General features: G+C 40.4%; 1 protein-coding gene across 2 annotated transcripts in view; it reads right to left on the reverse strand.

The window, feature by feature from the left end:
- Window positions 1–24,403, reverse strand: part of myo16 (myosin XVI) — a 313,223-nt gene that overhangs the window by 65,070 nt on the left and 223,750 nt on the right. Inside the window, exons 34-36 of one of the 2 annotated variants that reach the window (XM_063006387.1) lie at window positions 23,537–23,622; window positions 15,637–15,719; window positions 222–375 (exon numbers count right to left, since the gene is read on the reverse strand). In XM_063006387.1, the coding sequence (XP_062862457.1) occupies window positions 15,672–15,719; window positions 23,537–23,622 (134 nt within the window). In that variant the 3' untranslated portion in view covers window positions 222–375; window positions 15,637–15,671. Of the gene's footprint in view, window positions 1–221; window positions 376–15,636; window positions 15,720–23,536; window positions 23,623–24,403 lie in introns of those variants that run through there. The other variant, XM_063006388.1, reaches the window with a different exon arrangement.

Below are 24,403 nucleotides of genomic sequence, written 5' to 3' on the forward strand. Positions count from 1 at the left end.
TAAGGCCTTCCATACAATGAGGTGTTTAAAACTGACGGACCCTTTAGGGGTCCCGAAAAATGCAGACTAGCTAGATAATGAAAAAGATACAAGGTTTGCCCATGTCTCCTCCAAACCTTGTAGTCTTAAAGAGAAGATACAGTCAGAAAGAGACATGCTCAGTGGTCCTGTCATCACATGAAACATCTAATCCATAAGTAGCTACTTTTTATGATGAAGTTTTCTTGGTGGAATTGATCTTGTGCTTTGACAGCGGGGTGGGTGAGCCATGTGTAGGAAGCCAGACGTTCTGTCGCACACATTCCTGCTCCGTCTCAACCAGTCTCGAAAAGCTGCCCTCTCATCACCACACACACAGAATCACAGACTCACGTCCTGAAAAATACAAATATAGTGAGGTTTATTTATTTAATTAGGTCATATTTTACACACTTTGATTACATTAATGACAGGAAAGGTAGTTACTGGTTACATAAGATTTACAAGGTTTAAGTTTTAATGTCAAACACAGTCATGGACAATTTTGTATCTCCAGTTCACTTCACTTGCATGTCTTTGGACTGTCGGAGGAAACCGGAGCTCCTGGAGGAAACCGACACAGACACGGGGAGATCATGCAAACTCCACACAGAAAGGACCCGGACTGATCCGCCTGGGAATCAAACCCAGGACCTTCTGACCAGTGCACCTCTCAATAGCTACAGTGTATCACAAAAGTGAGTACACCCCTCACATTTCTGCAAATATTTCATTATATCTTTTCATGGGACAACACTATAGACATGAAACTTGGATATAACTTAGAGTAGTCAGTGTACAACTTGTATAGCAGTGTAGATTTACTGTCTTCTGAAAATAACTCAACACACAGCCATTAATGTCTAAATAGCTGGCAACATAAGTGAGTACACCCCACAGTGAACATGTCCAAATTGTGCCCAAATGTGTCGTTGTCCCTCCCTGGTGTCATGTGTCAAGGTCCCAGGTGTAAATGGGGAGCAGGGCTGTTAAATTTGGTGTTTTGGGTACAATTCTCTCATACTGGCCACTGGATATTCAACATGGCACCTCATGGCAAAGAACTCTCTGAGGATGTGAGAAATAGAATTGTTGCTCTCCACAAAGATGGCCTGGGCTATAAGAAGATTGCTAACACCCTGAAACTGAGCTACAGCATGGTGGCCAAGGTCATACAGTGGTTTTCCAGGACAGGTTCCATTTGGAACAGGCTTCGCCAGGGTCGACCGAAGAAGTTGAGTCCACGTGTTCGGCGTCATATCCAGAGGTTGGCTTTAAAAAATAGACACATGAGTGCTGCCAGCATTGCTGCAGAGGTTGAAGACGTGGGAGGTCAGCCTGTCAGTGCTCAGACCATACGCCGCACACTGCATCAACTCGGTCTGCATGGTCGTCATCCCAGAAGGAAGCTGACGCACAAGAAAGCCCGCAAACAGTTTGCTGAAGACAAGCAGTCCAAAAACATGGATTACTGGAATGCCCTGTGGTCTGACGAGACCAAGATAAACTTGTTTGGCTCAGATGGTGTCCAGCATGTGTGGCGGCGCCCTGGTGAGAAGTACCAAGACAACTGTATCTTGCCTACAGTCAAGCATGGTGGTGGTAGCATCATGGTCTTGGGCTGCATGAGTGTTGCTGGCACTGGGGAGCTGCAGTTCATTGAGGGAAACATGAATTCCAACATGTACTGTGACATTCTGAAACAGAGCATGATCCCCTCCCTTCGAAAACTGGGCCTCATGGCAGTTTTCCAACAGGATAACGACCCCAAACACAACCTCCAAGATGACAACTGCCTTGCTGAGGAAGCTGAAGGTAAAGGTGATGGACTAAACCCAATTGAGCACCTGTGGCGCATCCTCAAGTGGAAGGTGGAGGAGTTCAAGGTGTCTAACATCCACCAGCTCTGTGATGTCATCATGGAGGAGTGGAAGAGGATTCCAGTAGCAACCTGTGCAGCTCTGGTGAATTCCATGCCCAGGAGGGTTAAGGCAGTGCTGGATAATAATGGTGGTCACACAAAATATTGACACTTTGGGCACAATTTGGACATGTTCACTGTGGGGTGTACTCACTTATGTTGCCAGCCATTTAGACATTAATGGCTGTGTGTTGAGTTATTTTCAGAAGACAGTAAATCTACACTGCTATACAAGTTGTACACTGACTACTCTAAGTTATATCCAAGTTTTAGTTCTATAGTGTTGTCCCATGAAAAGATATAATAAAATATTTGCAGAAATGTGAGGGGTGTACTCACTTTTGTGATACACTGTAGGCTTTTTTAACTACGCCACCCCTTACCCCAGCCCGGCAAATAGCACCGATGAGACTTGAACAACAACTCTAATGGGCAGTAGTGGGCTAGAGTACTTTAGAACCGCACCACCCAAATGCCCTAGGTCTAAGATCTTACCTTAATACTACAGATAATCTAATCTAAGTTTGGCTCATGTCATCCCAGTACACAACAACTGCATCACTTAATAATGACCTAAAATCAGCTTACATTGACATTTTCTGCATTTAGCAGATGCTTTTATCCAAAGCGACTTACAGTACTGTGACAGTATACAATCTAAGCAATTGAGGGTTAAAGACCTCGCTCAAGTAATCTCAGTGGCATCCTGGCAGTAGTGGGGCTTGAAGCGGCAACCTTCTGATTAATGGTCCAGTACCTTAACCATTAGGCTACAGCTGCCCTTAGCAATATCACAGTCCATTATGTTAAATTAAACAATCAAAATGTTACATAACACATATTTTTGGGTAAGTAACCCACAAATATGGATTATGAATAAGGTTTGCCACCCAGTCCCAATTTTAGTCACATTTGCCATGCTGGCCAAGCAGCTTTCAATACTTACAAAGTGCTTACCAATATTACATGTACAGAGAATGATTCACTTAGATGTGCAGATATTCATGTTTAATTCAACAATAACAAGCACAAAACAGCAAAAAAGCCAACATATGAAAATGGTTTGCTGAAATAGGATCAGTTCATCAGTCATATATTAACTGACAATGCAGTAGGGCAATGGTTTTCACCTCTACTGACTACAGCACAGATTGGATAATAAAATTTCTGGCCTGGAACAAAACACCTTGTTAAAAGCCATATGTGGTTCTTAGCCATAATAACAGCCTCTATTCATCTGGGAAGGCTTTCCACAAGACTTTAAAGTGTGTTTATTGCAATTAGTGCCCATTCAGTCAAACGACCATTTGTATAGTCAGGGCTCTGTTCAGGCCACTGTAGTTCCTCCCCACCAACCTCATCAAACACACATTTTGGACCATCTTCAAACTGTTGTTGGCCTATAATTACATTTATAAAATCAATTTTGTACACACATTGTCATGTATTGTATATCCCAAAGCAAGATATCACATTTATTGTGAACATTGGCTAACAAATGCCCAAACGTTTTAGTATCCGAGCACTGACACGTCAAACCCAGTACTTAATTAACAATGCATACCACTAATCCACCCCGCATAACATTAATTTGCTGTCCTAGAATTACCCAGCTTCTAAATACCACGACAGTTTTAACCAATGGAGGCAGGACCTTGTACTGACAGCTGTTTGACATCAATGCATATGTATGAGAACATAACAGGCCCCAGTGCACATACATACCCATAGCCCCGATCCATCACTTAAAGGCAATCAATGCACATATAGATCATGTACAAAGCTGCTGCCATGGGGACAGGTTAGCACATGGCAAAACATCAGCCTAATCTTTAAGGGGTTTGCATTGATTGGGTTGAAGGTCTAAAGTCTAGGAAAGGGTCTTATGCAGACTAAATCATTACCATCATACTCCATAAACACCAAAATGCTTGTTTAGAGAAGCCTTTATTCAGATAAGAAGTGGCAAAAAGACCCTAAAAACCCAATTCCAAAAAAGTTGGGACAGTAGGCAAAATGCAAATGAAAGAATGATTTGTAAACTGCACAAAGAAGAGAAACAGTGCATTTTGTTTTACCTAAATTTTTTGGTAAATATGTTCTAATATCTAATGTTATGCCTTCAGCACATTCCAACAGATTGTGAATAGACGAACAATGTCTATTTACCTTTCTACAAGTTAATAGATGTCAAATCATAATTGGTTATAAAATGTAAAGGTGGGTCAAGGTTGCCCACATTGCAAAAACTATGTAAGAGATTAGCCCTACTGTTTAGGAACAATATTACTTAATGCAAGACATTGTGAGGTTTTACCCTCTACAGTCCATAACATTATTAAAAGAGAATCAGTAGGAATCTGTGTCTAACAGGGAGGGCTCAAACCAGCATGCTTGTGTAATGAATATAATTACATGGGCTTTGGACTAATTTGAAAATCTCTTGTCAGTAAACACAGTTTGACACTGCATCTACAAATGCAAGTTTAGCCTCTACTATGCAAGGTAAAACCTATATATCAACAACATCCAGAAACGCCGGTGACTTCACCAGTGACTATCATTTATTTAGAAATGGAAGAAACTTGGGTCCGCTCAGGTGGCGCAGCGGTAAAAACACACACTGGAACCAGAGCTGGGATCTCGAATACATCGTATCGAATCTCAGCTCGGCCTGCCGGCTAAGGATGAGTGGCCACATGAACAACAATTGGCCTGTTGTTCAGATGGATGGGACTAAGCTGGATGGGGTCTCTCTCTCTCATGACTGGTGCAATTACGACCTCTGCTGGCTGATTGGTGGTGCCTGCACAGAGTTCAGAAAGAGTGCTGTCGGGGTGTGTCTCTCCGTACACAACGCCGAGCTGCAATGCACTCGTCAAACTGTAGGTGATAAGATGCATACGGCATGCTGCCCATGTGTCGGAGGGGGCTTGGGTTAGCTTCGTTCTCCTCAATCAGAGCAGAGATTGGCCTAGGGGGAGAGGAAGCATGATGCAATCGGGCAATTGGGCGCGCTATAAAGGGAGAAAAAGGGGAGAAAAATGCATAAAGAACCGAAATTAAACATATTAAACATTATTAAAAGAGAATTAGGAGAAATTTGATTCTGTGAATCTGTGCCTATTAGGACAAGGCTAGAAATCAATACTGAAAGTTTGTAACCAGCATGCTTGTGTAATAATCATAACCACAGGGGCTTGGGAATCATTTGGAAATCTCTTGTCAGTAAGCACAGTTAGACACTGCATCTACAATTGCAGGTTTCTACTATGCACAGTAGAAACTATATATCAACAACATCCACAAAAGCCGGTGACTTCTCTGGGCATAAACTGGAGTGTTCTGTCATTGTATAGGGGTGTGTTAATGCTAATGGAATGGGTAACTTGAACGTATGTGACAGCACTATTAATGCAAAGGGGAAAATTTGCATTTTAGAGCAATACATTTTATTTCTGTCCAAAGCCAGAGCCTATCCTAAAAACACAAAGAAGGAACCTGTTTATCACAAGGCATCCCACTCACTTTGGCATTGCCTGTTGTGCTATAACCATTCAAATATTCAAATGTAATAAGTATTTGACTGTGTTTCGTTTAATTCCAAATATTCAACCAACTGCGCCCCATGGGCAGCGTCCTGTGACCACTGATGAAAGTCTAGAAGATGACCATCTCAAACAGCAGCAATAGATGAGCGATCGCCTCTGACTTTACATCTACAAGGTGGACCAACTAGGTAGGAGTGTCTAGTTCAGGAAGGAGTGGACAGTGAGTGGACACGGCCACCCATAGTGGACAACATAAATCTTGGGGACAGATTAAAGGCCTCAGTTTTGCATAAGATTGAGATGACCTCACAAACTGTTTATACACCGAGGCAGAGCTTGTGTATTGATCAACTCTCAGTCATGAGCAATTAACTATTTTACCAAACGTGCAAGCCTGACTCATGAATAATCGACTGGGGTCTCCAGTCCAGTGACATTGCACTGATGGGATATTCTGATTTCTTTGCAAGTCTAATGTGATCAATGCTCCCCTAGCAGGGAATGTCACTGCAGACGTCCAAGGTGGATGAGCGTCTTTTCGAAGACCTCGTTAAACTGAAATGCAAAATACTTCTTGAACATCTCTGCTGGATCTTAACTGTTTGTCCAGTCCACTTAATTACACAAGAAACTGCACTGTCTTAAACAGCTGGTCAGTGTGTAAAAAGGTGCATATGTACGAGCTGGCTCATGGTTTGACATTTAGCACATTAAGATATGGAGTCTGGACTGTCACCACAGTGAAGTATCAAGAGGACGTACTGGCCTCATTACAGACTTATCCTATGGGTACCATGGAGATGCCCAGACTACATTAACCCTAAACTGATTAACCCAGCAAAGGGCACAGCAGTCAAGGAGTGTGATTAGAAGAATATTGCACAAAAGCCAGTGATGTATTTAAGTATTCAGTCATTAGTTTTCTTAGTCCTGCATTGTGCACATGCACAATGTCTATAGTAACGCATCATTATAAAACTACAAAACAAAAGCCACATTCATAAAATTTAAGTAAACAGTTTAATAAAAACTATAAAAAAGTCAAAGGTCTTCAATAATATTAACAAATGTAGCTATCATATAATTGCCGCCATTTGCTGGAGACTGCTAGTAATAATAAAATAATAATAGTAATAATAATAGCCATTCTGTGTTTTTTCTTTTGTTTTCCTACAGCTACTGTTGTAGAGGAAACTCACAGAGCATTACATTATTTTTTTCATCTGCAAGGTGGCAGGAATCCACCAACCAAAGGTACTTCATTCAGTTAGATTCCAAACTGTTTGTAGGGTTTAAAAGCAGTTTTTATTGTATTTAATCTGAAGTTGGCACTGTGGCATGTTTGGTTGACTTAGAGTGTAAGAAGGTTATTGTTTAAGGACTGGGTTTGGGGTCTGTGCACACCACCAGCCTTCTGTTATCATAGACTACACATGCCTTCATTAGGTTGTTTTGAATGGATGCCAAGGGGTAGGATTGAGCACAGAAACAAAGAAGTAGGTGTGGGCATTGTTGTGACTAAAACATTGACAATATTAAAAAATAATAATAAAAAATACAAATAAATGAATAAATTGCACACATAATAACTTCATAATAATCAGTCTGTTCACCAATCTAATTGGTAGGCCTGAATTGAACCTGCCATGTAGAATATAACTTTTACCTATCTTGAAACTTACCATGAAAGCTTAATAGGTTAAAGTTACAAAGTCATGTCTAAGACTCTTGCACTGAACACCAGAAGAAACTTGGAACCGTTTCCAGAAATCTTGCCAGACAGGATGACTTGTTAATGTGGTAACAATAAATTCCACTATCTTTTGTCAAATTCTTGAGAATGTAATGTCATCTGTCCATGAGCTTAAGCTGAGGCATAGTTTAGATACGCAGGAGAACAGAGATCCATAACAGAACAGCAAGTTCACATGTTTGTTTATACATCAAACTAACAGTCAGTTCAACAGACTTCGTGGGAACAGTTCAGGTTGGTGGTGGTGGTAATGGTGCAGTAATATGGAAAATGTTTTCTGGGCATCATAAAGCCCTTAATACCAATCAAGCATTGTTTGAATGCCACAGCCTATCTGAGTGTGCACTCTTTTATGGTCATATAATTAAGGCCCTACCTTATTCACGGCTGTGAAAATCACGCCACAGACTGTGAAACGACCTGTTTCCCGTAAATTTTGCTGTTTCCTGCAATTTGCTGTGAAATTCTAAATTTGTGTTTAGTGATTTAACATTTTTCATTCACGAAGCATTCAAGTGCCTCATGTTTATTGGTGGATTTGCACTATGAGGTCCTAGCAATCCTATGGCAATTTTTTTTTAGCAATCAGTGAATCAAAATATCCAAGATCTCCAAGTGTAACGCAGCTATGAACACTACTCAGGTAACTCCCAATCAATTCTGTGTCCTGTCAAAACACGGACGAGTATTTTTGAGACTGTCGCTGGATTTACATTCAACCGTTAAGGTAGGCTATGCTGTTTATTGTAGCTTCCATTTATTCTGTCAATCAATTTATGAGTGTTTTTTAATGACAGCCGTGAAATGAGCCACTTTTCTGTAAAAATTGGTAAAATCCTAGTCATAATTTACCCATCTTATAATGACTGCTTTCAGATGATGCTTCATGTCACATAGCACAAGATTTCAGTCAGTATACTGTATTGGTTTCTCCATACACTATATTCAAATCCAATAAAACACCTCAGGGAGGTGGAAAAATGGGAAACCATTGTGTGGCATAAATGTAAAACTAACAAAACTGCAGTAATTGTTAATGGACTCATGTCAACATGAATCTCTAAGAAATGACTTCAACACAAAAAGATTTGGAGGTGTTGTCAGAGCAAAGGGTATAATTCCCAGTCTAACCATATTGTTCGCAATAGTGGACAGTGACTGTATGAACATAGTACATTAAAGATGTTCTAGTGGTCAGTAAAAGCCCAGCACTTTTCTAAGCCACTTCTTAGAATGTATATACACACCCTGCTTGGTCACTGTGTATAATGTTAGCATATATCTAAAAGGCTGATACTATACTCCCTGTGAATGAAGCATTTAGGTTTTTGGGGACCTCAACACGATCTATTAAATTGGATGTAACAGTAAATCTGTATTGTAATTGGAAAATGTGACTCCTGTGATTTACATTAGACATTGTCTCAAAGAAACTTTACAGAATCCAGGACCGACAGACCAAAACCCCTGTTGAGCAAGCTGAGGGGGACAGTGGCAAGGACAAACTTACAGAAATTACAGAAAGAAACCTTGAGAGGAACCAGACTCAGCAGGGACCCTCATCTTCCTTGGGATATTTTTAATAACAGCATAATAATAAAATGTGGGAGAGGCTCATGTGCTGTGTAGGGCAATTGAGAGCCAATAAAGATGAAGCCAACAGAGCAAAAATTATTTATATAGCACTTTTTACAGTGGACATTGTCTCCATGCAACTTTAAAAAATCCAGGACCGAGAGACCATGCCGAGGGGGACAATGGCAAGGAAAAACTCCCTTAAAATTACAGGACGAAAACTTTAGGGGAACCAGACTCAGCAGGGACCTCCATCCTCCTTGGGATATTCACCAATCAGGCATAACATTATGACCACCTTCCTAATATTGTGTTGGTCCCCCTTTTGCTGCCAAAACAGCCCTGCAACTGAGATGCACTGTGTATTCTGACACCTATCAGAACCAGCATTAACTTATTCAGCAATTTGAGCTACAGTAGCTCGTCTGTTGGATTGGACCACATGGGCCAGCCTTCACTCCCCACGTGCATCAATGATGCACGTGCGCCCATGACCCTGCCGCCGGTTTACCACTGTTCCTTCCTTGGACCACTTTTGATAGATACTGACCACTGCAGACCGGGAACACCCCACAAGAGCTGCAGTTTTGGAGATGCTCTGACCCAGTCGTCTAGCCATCACAATTTGGCCCTTGTTAAAATCGCTCAAATCCTTACGCTCGCCCAATTTTCCTGCTTCTAACACATCGTTTGAGAATATAAAGTTCACTTGCTGCCTAATTTATCCTACCCACTAACAGGTGCCGTGATGAAGAGATAATCCGTGTTATTCACTTCACCTGTCAGTAGTCATAATGTTATGCCTAGTCGGTGTACTTATGAACAGCATAATAATAATCATCTATTCAATTTTTTTTTTTACTTTAATGACTATTAAATCAAGCACATAAATAAATCATTGCTCTCAGGTATGTTTCAACACAGTGAAAACACATTAGATCTGCTTGTCACGTATCAGTAGAACAGGTAGATTAGTAAAATCTCCAGAGCCCTTTTTCTCTAGTTCTCATGTTCCTGGAAATGCTTGAGTGTAAAGCGCATTACAAGTTCACATGAGAACGCTTACACAGGTATCGGTTCACCGGGTCAAACTTGGAAAGGACTTTCACAGAACTGAGGACTGAGTTCACCTCAATCAGTTAAAGATAGGTTAATACTGAACCTCGTGTTACCCTGAACAGCAGAGGACACAGCGGGTAATGAGCTCAGTAACGATCAAATCCATGAACTACAAGTAGCTTTTACAGGATAATAGCAGGCTGTAAACCATTAAATGATGTTTATCTGAGGAGCATGGAGCTGCAGTTTCCTATCAATGAGATAAAATGTAGGAGAGGCTCATGTACCGTGTAGGGCAATTGAGAACCAATAAAGATGACGCCAATAGAGCAAACTGGCAACCAATTCTAAACACATACTATGAGCATAAAAAGTGATGACTTGGATTAAAATTGAAGAAGCCCATCTCAAGCCTGAACAGCATTAGAGCTCTTACAGATTAACTGGTTGGCGGTACAAACTTTGCTTGCTTTTACAGGTTAATCCAGATGAAGGTTGGAGGATAAAATTTACTTTAAGCCGTGGTCACATCAGTAGCTTGCAAATGCTCGGACGGAGAGATGGCAGGAGAGGGTCCGTCTAATTTAGCTTCAAGCCTCATAAACACAATTTACCTTTTAATAATAAATTCTGGAACAATAAATTCTGTTCGGACATAGAATTTTGTACATCAATAGTTATGTAAGATGTGAGAAAGCTAGCTAACTTGCAAATCATAATAGCAAACTTGCAAATCAAACGTTAACGACAGTTACACAACAAAATCCAGCCTCCAAAGTACAGTGGTATCTTGTAACTCAACGTCCCCGAAACTCAAAATCTTTGAAACTCAACGCCCTTCGTCGCGAAATCTGTACCCTTAAACTCAACGTTTCCCTTAAACTCAACATGTGTGCGACTGCTGCTTTGTTCAGCGCTTGGCTTGAGCGGTGTAATAAAAGGACATCAAAGTGTGAACATGAGGCGAATCTGCATTTGTGTGGAATAACCATCAAATTCACTCTGAACGCTCCACATGTATCTGTGTTCAGCTGTGTTTTTCCTGTTTCACTTTTAAACTTGTGTTATAGCTCGAGGTGCTGAAGAATTGTAAGAATGAGCTTTTCCGAGAGTCTAAAACGAGTCTCAAAAAAGTAACAATGTATTAAAAGAACAACATAGAAACACTAAACCTCTCTTTATTATTGCTTATAAGTTCTCTCCACTAATTAAGAAGCATAAGAAAACAATAAAGAAGTAAAGGTAAAATGCAGGTTTTATTGTATTTTGATTGATTTTTTGAACTGTTTTTAATTGTATTTCAGTGTTTTTTTATATTATACTTGTGTTATTTTCAGTGTAAAAGTGTCAAAAACAACCCCTATTTTTTTACATCCTTATGGGAAAAAATACCTTAAAACTCAATGCCTTTTAAACTCAACGCCACTCCCAGAACCAATTGACAGTGAGTTTCAAGGTACCACTGTAAATGTAAGAGAAAAACTCTTGAGTATTTGAGTGAAAAAATGGTTAAAATGTTCCTTTTTATGTAGGCATCATTGGGATGAACCCACTTAAATATACTATAAAGCCGAAAGCAAGTGAACACCTGACTTTTTCATGGTTTGCATTATTATGGAGTTGACTACAATATCTTCGACCATCTTTGGCTTCAATAACCTAAACTCTGCTGGGAAAGCCTTCCACAAGTTTTTAAAGTGTATATGTGGGAATCTGTGCCCATGTAGTCAATGCCCATTCAGTTTAATTTTTAGATCTAGAAACGAATGTTGGAGAAAGCCTGTCTCACAATTGATGTTCCAATTTGTCCCAAAAATAGGGTTGTTCAGCAGGGTTTCTTCACACCAAACTCAATTCACTTGTGTTTAGCATCAGAGGACGGTATATTCGCCTGACACACGCTCCCTCTGATGCGTGAGCAGTCCACCGACCCCTTCTTATTCTGCCATGCTTCGGTAGATTTGCTTGTGAGGCCAGTCTCATGCACGGAGAGTCACGCACTGATCTCAACGTTTCTCTAGTTCTGTAAAAGCGCCTCAGACTCCTAACCAGGATTCTTACACAGCGTCAAAAACCTCACTCCCTTTTTAGTCTGGTCTTTTCCCACCTAGTAGACTAGTGGCCAATTGTGCCCACTGTTTGGCGCCAGCCAACCGGTACTAGAGCTAAGATTCAACTCTGGGAGTTCAGAATCCCAGCGCTGGTGTGCTAGCAGAATATTCCACTGTGCCACCTAGTAGGCAGATAAAGCTACAGATAAGGGCCTTCTACAAACTGTTGTTTTAAAAAATTGACTGAAACATCAGAACTCAATCATTAGGAGGAGTATCAACATACTGTACATTTGTCAATAACATAATGTCAACAAAAAAACATAAAAGTGTCCCAAATACAGTTCACTCTACCCTTATTTATTTTTTCCCCCTAATTCTCTCCCCTAATCTAGTCGTATCCAATTACCCTGATTGCGTTACGCTTCACCTTTACCGATACAACCCTCCACTGCTGACTGAGGAGCTTCGCAACTGACACAGGCCCCCTCCGACACATGTGCAGCACCGATTGCATCTTTTCACCTACGGATCAGCCTTGTGCACGGAGAGCCACACCCTGATCAGCGTTATTCCCCAACTCTGTGCAGACGCCATCAATCAGCCAGCAGAGGTCGAAATTGCACCAGTTATGAGGAACCCTGGTTCGGCTTGTCCCACCCTGTAAACAACAGCCAATCGTTGTTCATGTAGCCGCCCAGCCCAGTCGGATGGCAGAGCTGAGATTCGATACAATTATTCGAGATCCCAGCTGTGGTGTGCTAGTGAATTTTACCGCTGCGTCACCTGTGCGGCCTATACCCTTTTTTCTATTGCTCACAAATGCAAACATGGTAGAATGACTTGCTAAATACTTGCAACTCTTGCAGAGAAAACATAAATTGCTGTTTTAGTTCACCATGTATAACTTCTGTAGCTGCTAGAGCTAAAATACTACTGTATAACATGGTTAATAATCTTAAACATTTATATACATTACATTTTATTACCTTCTCTCTTCAACAGTAAATAAGGACACATAAAAAAACTACTTTAGTCACTAAATGACCAACCAATTGCTCATGTCTGCATGTAACATATCTAATATAAAAGTGCACGTTTCTGTATGAACCAGAACATTATTCAATGTCCTGGTTCACACAGTGCTCGAGCTTTTCTTGCTCTTGACATCAACACTATGATGCATTTATTTGTCAGCCGTGAACATTTATTTGTGGTTATTTAAAAATCTGAGGCAGAGACTCTTAGTCAGATACATCCCAGATACAGTTTCTGCCCACATAAGACATGATTCAGCAAGCAACAAAAAGCATCTCAGCATGAGCACAAACTCTATAAAGAGCCTCTGTCTCGAGCACAAATAAATAAATAAAGCGCAGGAAGAAACTGAAAGAAGGGATTGATTGAATGAAGGATTGAGAGGGTCAGCAACAAAAAAAAAGAGAGCAGTGGCAGGAATGGAAAGACTGGAATTAAAATCCACAGCTCAATTGTGGTTTATTTATTTGTTTATTTATTTTAATTTAGGAAAAAGAGCACAGTCATCAGTGTGGGGTAACTAAGACATGATGGTAAAAATGCAGAAAAGAATTGCATTGTTAGTATGTTTATTTTTATCTGTTCAAAAATATTAATAATAATTATATTATATAGAATAAGGTTCCAGAGTTTTGTCCTCTTAACAACTTAACAATAGCTTAATTCAAATGTAAAGCACCATTGGCTAAAAGTGTTAATATTTATACAGTATGTAAATACAGCTCAGAATTTTAGCCTGATAAATGTTGGTAAGTGGAAAAGTACAATCCAGGACTATACAGCTAAGAAAAATACGATGCTTTTTAAAGAAATGACCAGTAGCTTAAGGCTAAATTTTGTGTCCAGCATTCATATTGTCGGTCATCTTTCAGAATCTCAGCTTTGACCTCAAAATTCTCTATTAAATTGGATGTAAGTGGCTCAAAGTTGTTCACTTTAATATTAGAATGTCCATTTTTCTTCTTAATCAAGCGTATTCTGTAAATCTGTATCGTAAATGAAAAATGTGACTGCTGTGATGTAACTATACATTTAATAATAATAATAATAATAAGTTACACTTACAGTATATAGCGCCTTTCACAAACCCAAGGTCGCTTTACATTTAAAATAAACAATCACACAGAAAATGAACAGAAAATAAACAATCACGTAGAAGTAGCAGAAGGTGAAGTGATAAAATGCTGAGAAAAAAGGTGAGTCTTTAGGAGAGCTTTAAATTGAGAGAGAGGAAGTGGAACGCAAAGAGGAGGAAAGAGAGGGGCAGCAACACTAAAAGATCGATCGCCCATGGTACTCAGCCTGAATCTAGGAACAACCAGGAGACCAGCATCTGATGACCTTAAATTCCAGGATGGAGTGTGGAACCTGAGAAGGTCCATCAAGTAAACCGGACCTAAACCATGAAGTGCCTTAAAAGTGAGAAGCAAAATTTTATATTGAATACGCTTATTAATGGGCAGCCAATAAAGCTGCTCGAGGACAGGGGTAATCAAGTCAAATCATGTCAAATATGATGCTTTTCAAAGAAATGACCAGAAGCTTAAGGCTAAATTTAGTGTCCAGCATTCATATTGTTGGTCATCTTTCAGAATCTCAGCTTTGGCCATATTGTGGTTGTTGGTTTGGTTTTTAAGTGGTTGCTGTTTAATGTGTTTCCAGTAACCTCCACCCAATTACAAATGGCCTTGCGGAAAGATAACGCTAAACAAAGTTGTTTGAAAAGTATATAGAGCTGCGGATTTCTATTAAAATGATGAAACATCAGAACTGAACTCCCAGGATTTGAATCTCAGCTCTGCTACTGGTCAGCTGGGCGCCCCCTAGCAGGCACAACTGGCAGTGCCTGCAACAGATAAATTTGGCCACCGGTCTGCTGGGTGGGAAAAGATCGGACTAATAAGTGGGTGAGGGATTCAGCGCTGTGTAATGCCTAGTTCCCACTACACGATTTGTGCCCTGATTTTCGCTTGCCGACAGGTAGCCGCTAGAAGTGGTAGCTCGGAGGCAAATCGGCGTTCGCTCTGGGCTCTCGATTGCTCGCGACCGTTCGCAGACTTAAGAAAAATATCTAGCATGCTAAATATCTGGACCTGTCAGCAACTCAGAATCATGTACAGTAGTGTAAAAAGTGTTGCGATCAGTTTGTGATTGTTATGAAAGCAAGATACAGAATGGAAACCCTAGGAAAGGAGTTGAAGTGGATACATCAGCACACACACAAGATTTACAGTATTTGTGACTTATCGTCCTCGCCAAATGTATTCGACTTCCAGCTCTCTCTGCAGAACAGACAATCCCTGCTGGCCATGTAGCCAAATCCACTCCTTCACTTAGATTCATTTATTTTTCCTAGTTGCTCCTACGCTACATGTAATATGTATTAACGCACAAACAACTTTGATCGCTCGCTTCTTGTTGCCATGCATTTTTGGACATGGTAGCATTAAACCCCTTTTTGCTTCTTGCGTGTGTTTTAGTTACCAAACGTACTTTGGAAGACTCTTGAAAGTCGTGTAGTGTAAATTTGGCATAAGTGGAAGACTAATTGGGACTGAAAAAGAGAAAATGAATGAATATTTTTTTAATAAATTATGTAATATGAATAAACAAGGGTAGAGACACAGGGCAAATGGGATCCAATTAAGATTCAGTCAATACATGACTTACCCCATTTCTACACAGATACTATAGCCATGACCAGGCTAGAGCGCTGCTCCTGCACCAAAAGGTGAGAAGTTGAGATGGCTCCTCTATAGAAAAGAAAGAAAAAAAAGGGTTAAGAAAAGAAAGCAGTAATATAAACACTATGAGCCAACATTTAGATCATTATGAATCTGTCACAGCCTTTGCAAATGCTGAAAGAAGTGTTGTGGTCACATGGGTCAAACAGTATGTTCCATGTTGCTTAGAGTTGAGCTTTGTACTGACGGCTAAAGAAAAGTCATCCATTGTACTAATAATAAAATAACTCAACATTTTTCCAGTTCTAGGTTTTTCTGCTGTCAGTTCCACTTCTAAATAAAGAACGTGCTAAGTGAATAAAGTGAATGACTTTGTGAACTCTTTGTGAACATATGTGACAGACAGCACAAGCCTCCTCCATTAGTGAAAGAGATGAGTGGAAACGCTTTGTTCCTCCAACTGTCATCTGTTCTCCTCCAGGGTATTCTCTCCTCCCGCCAGATCGGAACTTTGATAAGAATGACATGCTCCCTGTATCAATCACCTTCAGTCGAGACGTCTAATCAAAAATTAACCATCACAATATCCCGTATGGGGCTAAGGTCTTTTTTTTTTCTAAACGGTGAAGGGACAAACTGAGACTTGTAGACGTGGCACAGACTGGCTACTGAAATATGAAACACACGTGTGCCAGTGGATATCGGCAGCAAGGGAGAAGACTTTTGCATTAACAGATCATTTCCTGTTTCCCAGTGCCATAAGGACATTATGTGCTAGAGTGTCCTTCTGGAGATGACCTCCACTGAGGTTAGAGTTGAGTAATGGAGAGGGTACATCACTGTGGACATCTGGCTTACTTCCACTCAGGCAGTGCAAGCATTAATCCCACGTAGGAACAGCAAAAAGACCCCGGACAAATCTGTTTAAGATGTACTCTAGATAGTTAGCACAAGTCACTATAAATAAGACCTTAAGAATACTAATCATTTTATTACTGGGTGGAGAAACACGTATTTAAGCGCTTTTGCTTTTATGTAGTATACTTCTAGTGCATGTATGCACTTAAAATTTACACACATACTCTCTGTTTATTTTTTTTTAATTATTTTTTATAAATACAAAGTTAAAGTGCAAAATTGCAAAATATTAGTGATACCAGAACTACTCTTTTTTCTCCTTTCTTCGAATTTCCCCCCCAATTTTCTCCCCTAATCTAGTCGTATCCAATAAGCCTGATTGTGTTATGCTTCACCTCCACCAACACAAGCCTCCACTGCTGACTGAGAAGCTTTGCAATTGTCACACGGCCCCTCCGACACGTGATCAGTACCGACTGCCTCTTTTCACCTGCGTTTTTTACCGCTGCGCCACCTGAGCGGCCCAGAACAACTACTTTGATAAACTGCAAGAGTAAAGTTCATGATACCACGAATCATCAACCATAAATAAGTGTGCTGGATTTCAAAATTGTAATATAAAAAAAGAGATAAATAGTTAGCAGAGTTAACTACAAGGGATCTTCAAAAAGTTTCTGCACTTTTTTAACTCTATTTATTAAGAATTTCAATAACAAATTACATCACTTTTCTACATAGTCATCGTCCGATGCATTTTTCCCAGCATTTTTCCCAACTTTTTTTAATGGCATCAGCAAAAAATTTCTTTGGTTGAGCGAGTAGCCACTGATGCATCGCTACTTTCACATCATCATCACATGAAAATCTTCTTCCCCTTAAAGCTTCTTTGAGCGTCCAAAAAGGTGGAAGTCAGATGGCACCAAATCCGGACTATAAGCTCTCTCTCAGTCTCTCAGACACGACCAATTACTACTCCTCACGCCCTCATCATTTCCAATGAAAATATAAAAGTGCTGAAACTTTTTGAAGATCCCTCGTACAAAGAGTTACAAAGGATATTCTGAAAGCAGTAGCAACAACAGTACACTGTAAACAAAAAGCTATTAACTGTTCTGCAATCATCCCAACTTCTATGTCAACAAAATCCTTTGCTAAGCACACAGATGTGCACGTACAATTTGCACACAAGAATTTAAATAAATCCGAACACTTGTATGGAATGATATACTTTGGTCAAAAGGAACAAAAGTAGAACTCGTTTGTAATCATTCAGCTTGTCATGTTTGGGAAAAGTTATATAGTACAGAGGTGAAAGCATCATGATATGGGGCCGCTTCTCTTTGAAAGGTACTGGACAATGTACTGAGACTTATAAGCAGAGTATGTAATCTTATTGACCAGAAAACTAAGGGTGTGTTCGAAAACCTAGTGAGCTCTACATAGACAGCATGTTACGTCATACTACACACGTTTGAATTCTTAGATGCCTTAAAATGCTGCCTAGTAAGGCACCTTAAATCTGAACGGTATTTTGATCGAATAACGATGGAGCGTCCGATGCTGCCTTAGCTGTGAAAGTAATCCCAGCATTCAGTGCAGCATAACTTTTCTCACAAAAAAAAAAAAAAAAAAGAAATATGGCGGATGGTGTGAAGCAATGAGTTACTTTCAAACGTAAATAAATTATTATTGATTTTTAATTTATATAAACGTGTACAAGTGTCATTTATTTGCAAATTCGGGCTTGTCAGCAAATTTAACCATTTTCGGTACACGGAGGGAGATGTTAGTTGACATGCTAGTGCGTTGTGCCACCTCATCCCATTGGTTTGAATGGCATAAGGCTAACTGTGTTAGCTCAGTAAGCAAAAACTGATGGAATCGCTAAGCAGAGCGTTCGAATAACCTGACTTATAAGTCGATGACTTATTATAATCCTCTCTACTAAGGCAGCTGCCTATGTAGACAGTAAGACAGCAAGGCAGCTCACTAGGTTTTCGAACACACCCTAAACTTAAAGTACACTCAATATTGCTGGTAAGGAAAGTGAGGGGCACCTTTATATTAATGTCTTTGTTTCGGAATAGGTTGTCCAACAAGCTAATGGTCAGGTGTCTACCTTCTTTTGACCATTTATTGCCAATTTTATTGAGGATTATAAAGTTTAACCTTACGTAAGACATTTGCTAAAATAAATTAGTCAAAATTGAACCACAATGTTGCAAAAAGCTAACTTTTTGCTGTATACTTCTCAAAGCTACATAAATAAAATATTAATGTTTAAAATACTAATGTCATTTCATATTTATAAAACAGTTTTTGTAAAAAGTGCATCAGGTTTTAGATTCTCTGCCTGTGAATATTTTATTGCTCACAGCTTTATTTAAAACACAGTATATATATATTGTCTTATTTATTTTATTTCTTTATTTCTTAACTTCTTTATTTTTGGCCATGGCTCTGAGTCTCCTCTGGTTGACCACTTCCTGGTTTCCAGGCAGTCATGTGACTCCTGGCCCTATCATGTGACAGAACAAGGGGATCAAGGCCTGAATGGGATCTGGTAACCGAATAGCCAAAGGGGCACTATGTGTTCCTAGATGCGGGAAGGGATTAGGTATCACTAGCGAAACACTTAATACGCCACTTTATCAGGCTTGGCATTGATGACAAATAAATAAATGCTTTAGTGGCCTCAGTAAACCATGAGAATGTAAATCTGAAATTCAAGAAGGTGGATTTGAAATCCTACAGCCTTTTTTTTTGCCCCACATAGTCACACCTGCGGCTTGTTTATGCCAAGAAGCTAACATAAGCCCGGCTCTGTGCGTACACCTCGTGTTTGTCCGTTCATTAGTATAATCCTGATTCATTCAGTTTTAGCACAGGACATCCTAAAAGCGCAATAAAAACAGGACATTTTGCACCTCTTTACTAGATAAACAAACCAATGATCTCTCTCTACGGGCTAATATGACAGAACAGAAACGGAAAAACTCTCTCCATCATCTCTCCATTTAGGAAAGCTGCAGCAATTACGGCTAATGAAAACTACTCAGTTCACACAGTGCACATTTAATAGCAAGTGGCTAATGTGGGTTTACTGCTTGATTGTAGCTTAGCATACAGTGTATCACAAAAGTGAGTACACCCCTCACATTTCTGCAAATATTTTATTATATCTTTTCATGGGACAACACTATAGAAATAAAACTTGGATATAAGTTAGAGTAGTCAGTGTACAACTTGTATAGCAGTGTAGATTTACTGTCTTCTGAAAATAACTCAACACACAGCCATTAATGTCTAAATGGCTGGCAACATAAGTGAGTACACCCCACAGTGAACATGTCCAAATTGTGCCCAAAGTGTCAATATTTTGTGTGACCACCATTATTATCCAGCACTGCCTTAACCCTCCTGGGCATGGAATTCACCAGAGCTGCACAGGTTGCTACTGGAATCCTCTTCCACTCCTCCATGATGACATCACGGAGCTGGTGGATGTTAGACACCTTGAACTCCTCCACCTTCCACTTGAGGATGCGCCACAGGTGCTCAATTGGGTTTAGTCCATCACCTTTACCTTCAGCTTCCTCAGCAAGGCAGTTGTCATCTTGGAGGTTGTGTTTGGGGTCGTTATCCAGTTGGAAAACTGCCATGAGGCCCAGTTTTCGAAGGGAGGGGATCATGCTCTGTTTCAGAATGTCACAGTACATGTTGGAATTCATGTTTCCCTCAATGAACTGCAGCTCACCAGTGCCAGCAACACTCATGCAGCCCAAGACCATGATGCTACCACCACCATGCTTGACTGTAGGCAAGATACAGTTGTCTTGGTACTTCTCACCAGGGCGCCGCCACACATGCTGGACACCATCTGAGCCAAACAAGTTTATCTTGGTCTCGTCAGACCACAGGGCATTCCAGTAATCCATGTTCTTGGACTGCTTGTCTTCAGCAAACTGTTTGCGGGCTTTCTTGTGGGTCAGCTTCCTTCTGGGATGACAACCATGCAGACCGAGTTGATGCAGTGTGCAGCGTATGGTCTGAGCACTGACAGGCTGACCTCCCACGTCTTCAGCCTCTGCAGCAATGCTGGCAGCACTCATGTGTCTATTTTTTAAAGCCAACCTCTGGATATGACGCCGAACACGTGGACTCAACTTCTTTGGTCGACCCTGGCGAAGCCTGTTCCGAGTGGAACCTGTCCTGGAAAACCACTGTATGACCTTGGCCACCATGCTGTAGCTCAGTTTCAGGGTGTTAGCAATCTTCTTATAGCCCAGGCCATCTTTGTGGAGAGCAACAATTCTATTTCTCACATCCTCAGAGAGTTCTTTGCCATGAGGTGCCATGTTGAATATCCAGTGGCCAGTATGAGAGAATTGTACCCAAAACACCAAATTTAACAGCCCTGCTCCCCATTTACACCTGGGACCTTGACACATGACACCAGGGAGGGACAACGACACATTTGGGCACAATTTGGACATGTTCACTGTGGGGTGTACTCACTTATGTTGCCAGCTATTTAGACATTAATGGCTGTGTGTTGAGTTATTTTCAGAAGACAGTAAATCTACACTGCTATACAAGCTGTACACTGGCTACTCTAAGTTATATCCAAGTTTCATGTCTATAGTGTTGTCCCATGAAAAGATATAATGAAATATTTGCAGAAATGTGAGGGGTGTACTCACTTTTGTGATACACTGTATCTTGCATCCTGGCATGCCAACAATAAAGTAATGTATAAAATACCCAGCACTTCTTCCATTGTAAAAATGTAATCCGCTAAAACAACACACATTTATTAATGGAGCACAGAATATAATTAAATCATTGGCACTCAAATTGTGGCTTTGATTTCCTTGTATTTAAAACCTACCTCAGAAAATGACTAAAAAACACTAAAACCACCTCCTTGTTTCTACACTCACTGTTCATTTTATCACTGCAGTGCTGATAATTATCCACCACCTAAATAATACCTGCTCTGTGGTGGTCCTGGGAGACACATATGGACTACATTCAGTAATTGTAGAACTACAAAGTGCTTCTATATTGTAAGTGGAGCTGATAAAATGGACAGTGAGTGTAGAAACAAGGAGGTGGTTTTAATGTTATGGCTGATCGGTGTATATCAGCTATAATAGAGCTCACCTAAAACTCATGTGTGATACTACAACAGTGAAGGACAGTGTGTCAAAGCTTGTTTTCTCAGGTGGAGCGATCTGTGTCCTTTCTGTGTGGAATTTGTATGTTCTCCATGTCTGTGTGGGTTTCCTCTGGGTGCTTTGGTTTCCTCCCACAGTGTTAATGTGTCAATGTGTGTGGGTGCCTGTCCAGGGAGTTTCCTACCTTTCATCCAGTGAATTGCACCCACCGCGACCCTGAACAGGATAAAGTGGTGGTAAAAAAGACAATGAGTTTGTGGTTTAAGGTGTACTCCAGTGGTGCTCCAGTATCTTGCGCCTTAGTCCTGACCTTAACCGCATTGAACACATTTGGGATGAATTGAAATGATGACTGTGAGCCAGGCAATAGCATCCAACATCAGTGTCTGAAAAGGTGAGACTGAAATGTGAAAGCTCTGAACCGATGGGTATTGGGCCAATGCAATATTAATGCCTGTTGTTTTGAAACGGGACGTCCAACCAGCTAATGGTCGGATGTTTGTGTACTTTTGGCCTTAGAAAGTATATTCTCATCCAACGATACAATGGGTGTGTCTCAAAACCTAGTGAGCTCTCTACATAGACAGCATTTTACATCATCCTACGAGCGCTCTGGAAAAGAAAATTGTCTAAATTCTCAGATAACTCAAAATGCTGCCTACTAAGATGCCTGTCTGTCTGTCTATTTACCTACCTGTCTGTCTGTCTGTCTATCTATCTATCTATTTGTCTGTCTATCTATCCACCTGTCTGTCTATCTGCATGTCTGTCTGACTATCTATATACCTGTCTGTCTATCTGTCTGTCTATCTATCAATCAGCCTGTCTGTCTGTCTGTCTATCAATCTTTCTGTCTGCCTGTCTGTTTATCTACCTGTCTGTCTGTCTATTTGTCTATCTATCTATCTGTCTGTCTGTCTGTCTGTCTGTCTGTCTGTCTGTCTACCTATCTGTCTATCTTCATGTCTGTCTGTCTTTCTGTCTGTCTGTCTATCAATCTTTCTGTCTGCCTGTCTGTCTATCTATCAATCAGTCAGTCTGTCTTTCTGTCTGTCCATCTATCTGTCTGTCTATCTATCAACCATGTTGATAGTCTATCAACCTACCTTGTTGTCTATCTGTCTATCTGTCTATCTATCTATCTATCTATCTATCTATCTATCTATCTATCTATCTGTCTATATGTCTGTCTGTCTGTCTGTCTGTCCACCTATCTATCTATCTATCTATCTATCTATCTATCTATCTATCTATCTATCTATCTATCTATCTATCTATCTATCTATCTAATTAAGATACCTTTAACCTCATTATTTTAGTGTGTGGAACTGTTGTATGGAAGATTTGCTGTGTACAACATATTTACATATCTGTACACCAGCAGACAAAAAAACATTTCCATGGAATGACTAAGAGGTTTCTCTGGAATTGCTAGCTAACAAACACATGTTAAGAATAGCACCTGTCTTTGAGAGAAAGAAACATACCAGAGCAGGGAAGAAACAGAGATGCAGGCAAGCTGGAATGCCTGTGCTATGAAGCCTTATTAAGCTTTAATTTCATGCAAAGGTTAGCCTTCCTAGGAGTGACATGTTGAGAAGCAGAGTACGGGTGGAGGGATAGCTTTGGCCGCTGTCTGTGGTGGATCTGTGGCATTGGCCCTTCTCCACGGCGCACTCAGCGATACGCAGTTAACATGATCTCCAGATAAGCTCCCACTCAACTCATCTGGCAAAGTGCTAGACGTGACAGGACGGAGAACTCGCTCTCACTTTAATTACCCATGATTACCTGAGGAGCTGGGAGAGCCTGGCTTGAATGACAGAGGTCGTGTGTACACATGTTTACCTGAGTATGATGGCTGTCCATGTGTCTGTGCAGTGAGGAGGCACCGGGTGCATTCGTCTTGTGGTGTCCCTCATCTTCTAATGTCCCTGTTGAGACAGTAAGACACACCAAGTGTGAATAAAGTGCATGAGAATCAAAAGTACTTGGATACATCGTATAATTCTTGAGCTCAGAAGGCACTCAGTATAAATGCTGGGGGATTTGGTTTAAGATTCCCAATAATACGAGGGATCTTCAAAAAGTTTCCACACTTCTATATTTTCATTGGAAGCGGTGAGGGTTGGAGGAGTAGTAATTGGTCGTGTCTGAGAGACTGAGAGAGAGCTTACAGTCTGGATTTAGCGCCATCTGATTTTCCCCTTTTTGGACCACTCAAAGAAGCTTTAAGGGGAAGAACATTTTTATGTGATGATGATGTAAAAGCAGCGGTGCATCAGTGGCATTAAAAAGTTGGTACAACACTAGGAAAATGCATCGAAAGGTGACTATTTAGAAAAGTGATGTAATTTTTTATTTGAAATTCTTAATAAATAGTTTAAAAACGTGCAAAAACTTTTTGAAGAACCCTTGTATTATATGGTCACTTGTTTACAATTCTAAAATTCATCTAAGTCAAAATAATAGACAAACTAATTTTGACTAAACTGGCTACTCTGGTGGTGCAACAGTAAACTATGTCAGCCTATCACATAGCCCTTTTCCACCAACATGGAACAGACTCCGTTCCAGTTCGCGAGCTTGATTTTGAACCAGTTTAGCATGTTTTCACAAAAAAAAGGTTCTGAAATGTGAACGTTTGTTTGTTCGCAGCTGGAAGCAAAGAATACAAGGGTTTGCAGTGACGCTTTGAAGTTATCTGTGGGCATG

The sequence above is a fragment of the Trichomycterus rosablanca genome, chromosome 12 (assembly GCF_030014385.1).
Source record: "Trichomycterus rosablanca isolate fTriRos1 chromosome 12, fTriRos1.hap1, whole genome shotgun sequence".
Lineage (NCBI taxonomy): Eukaryota > Metazoa > Chordata > Actinopteri > Siluriformes > Trichomycteridae > Trichomycterus > Trichomycterus rosablanca.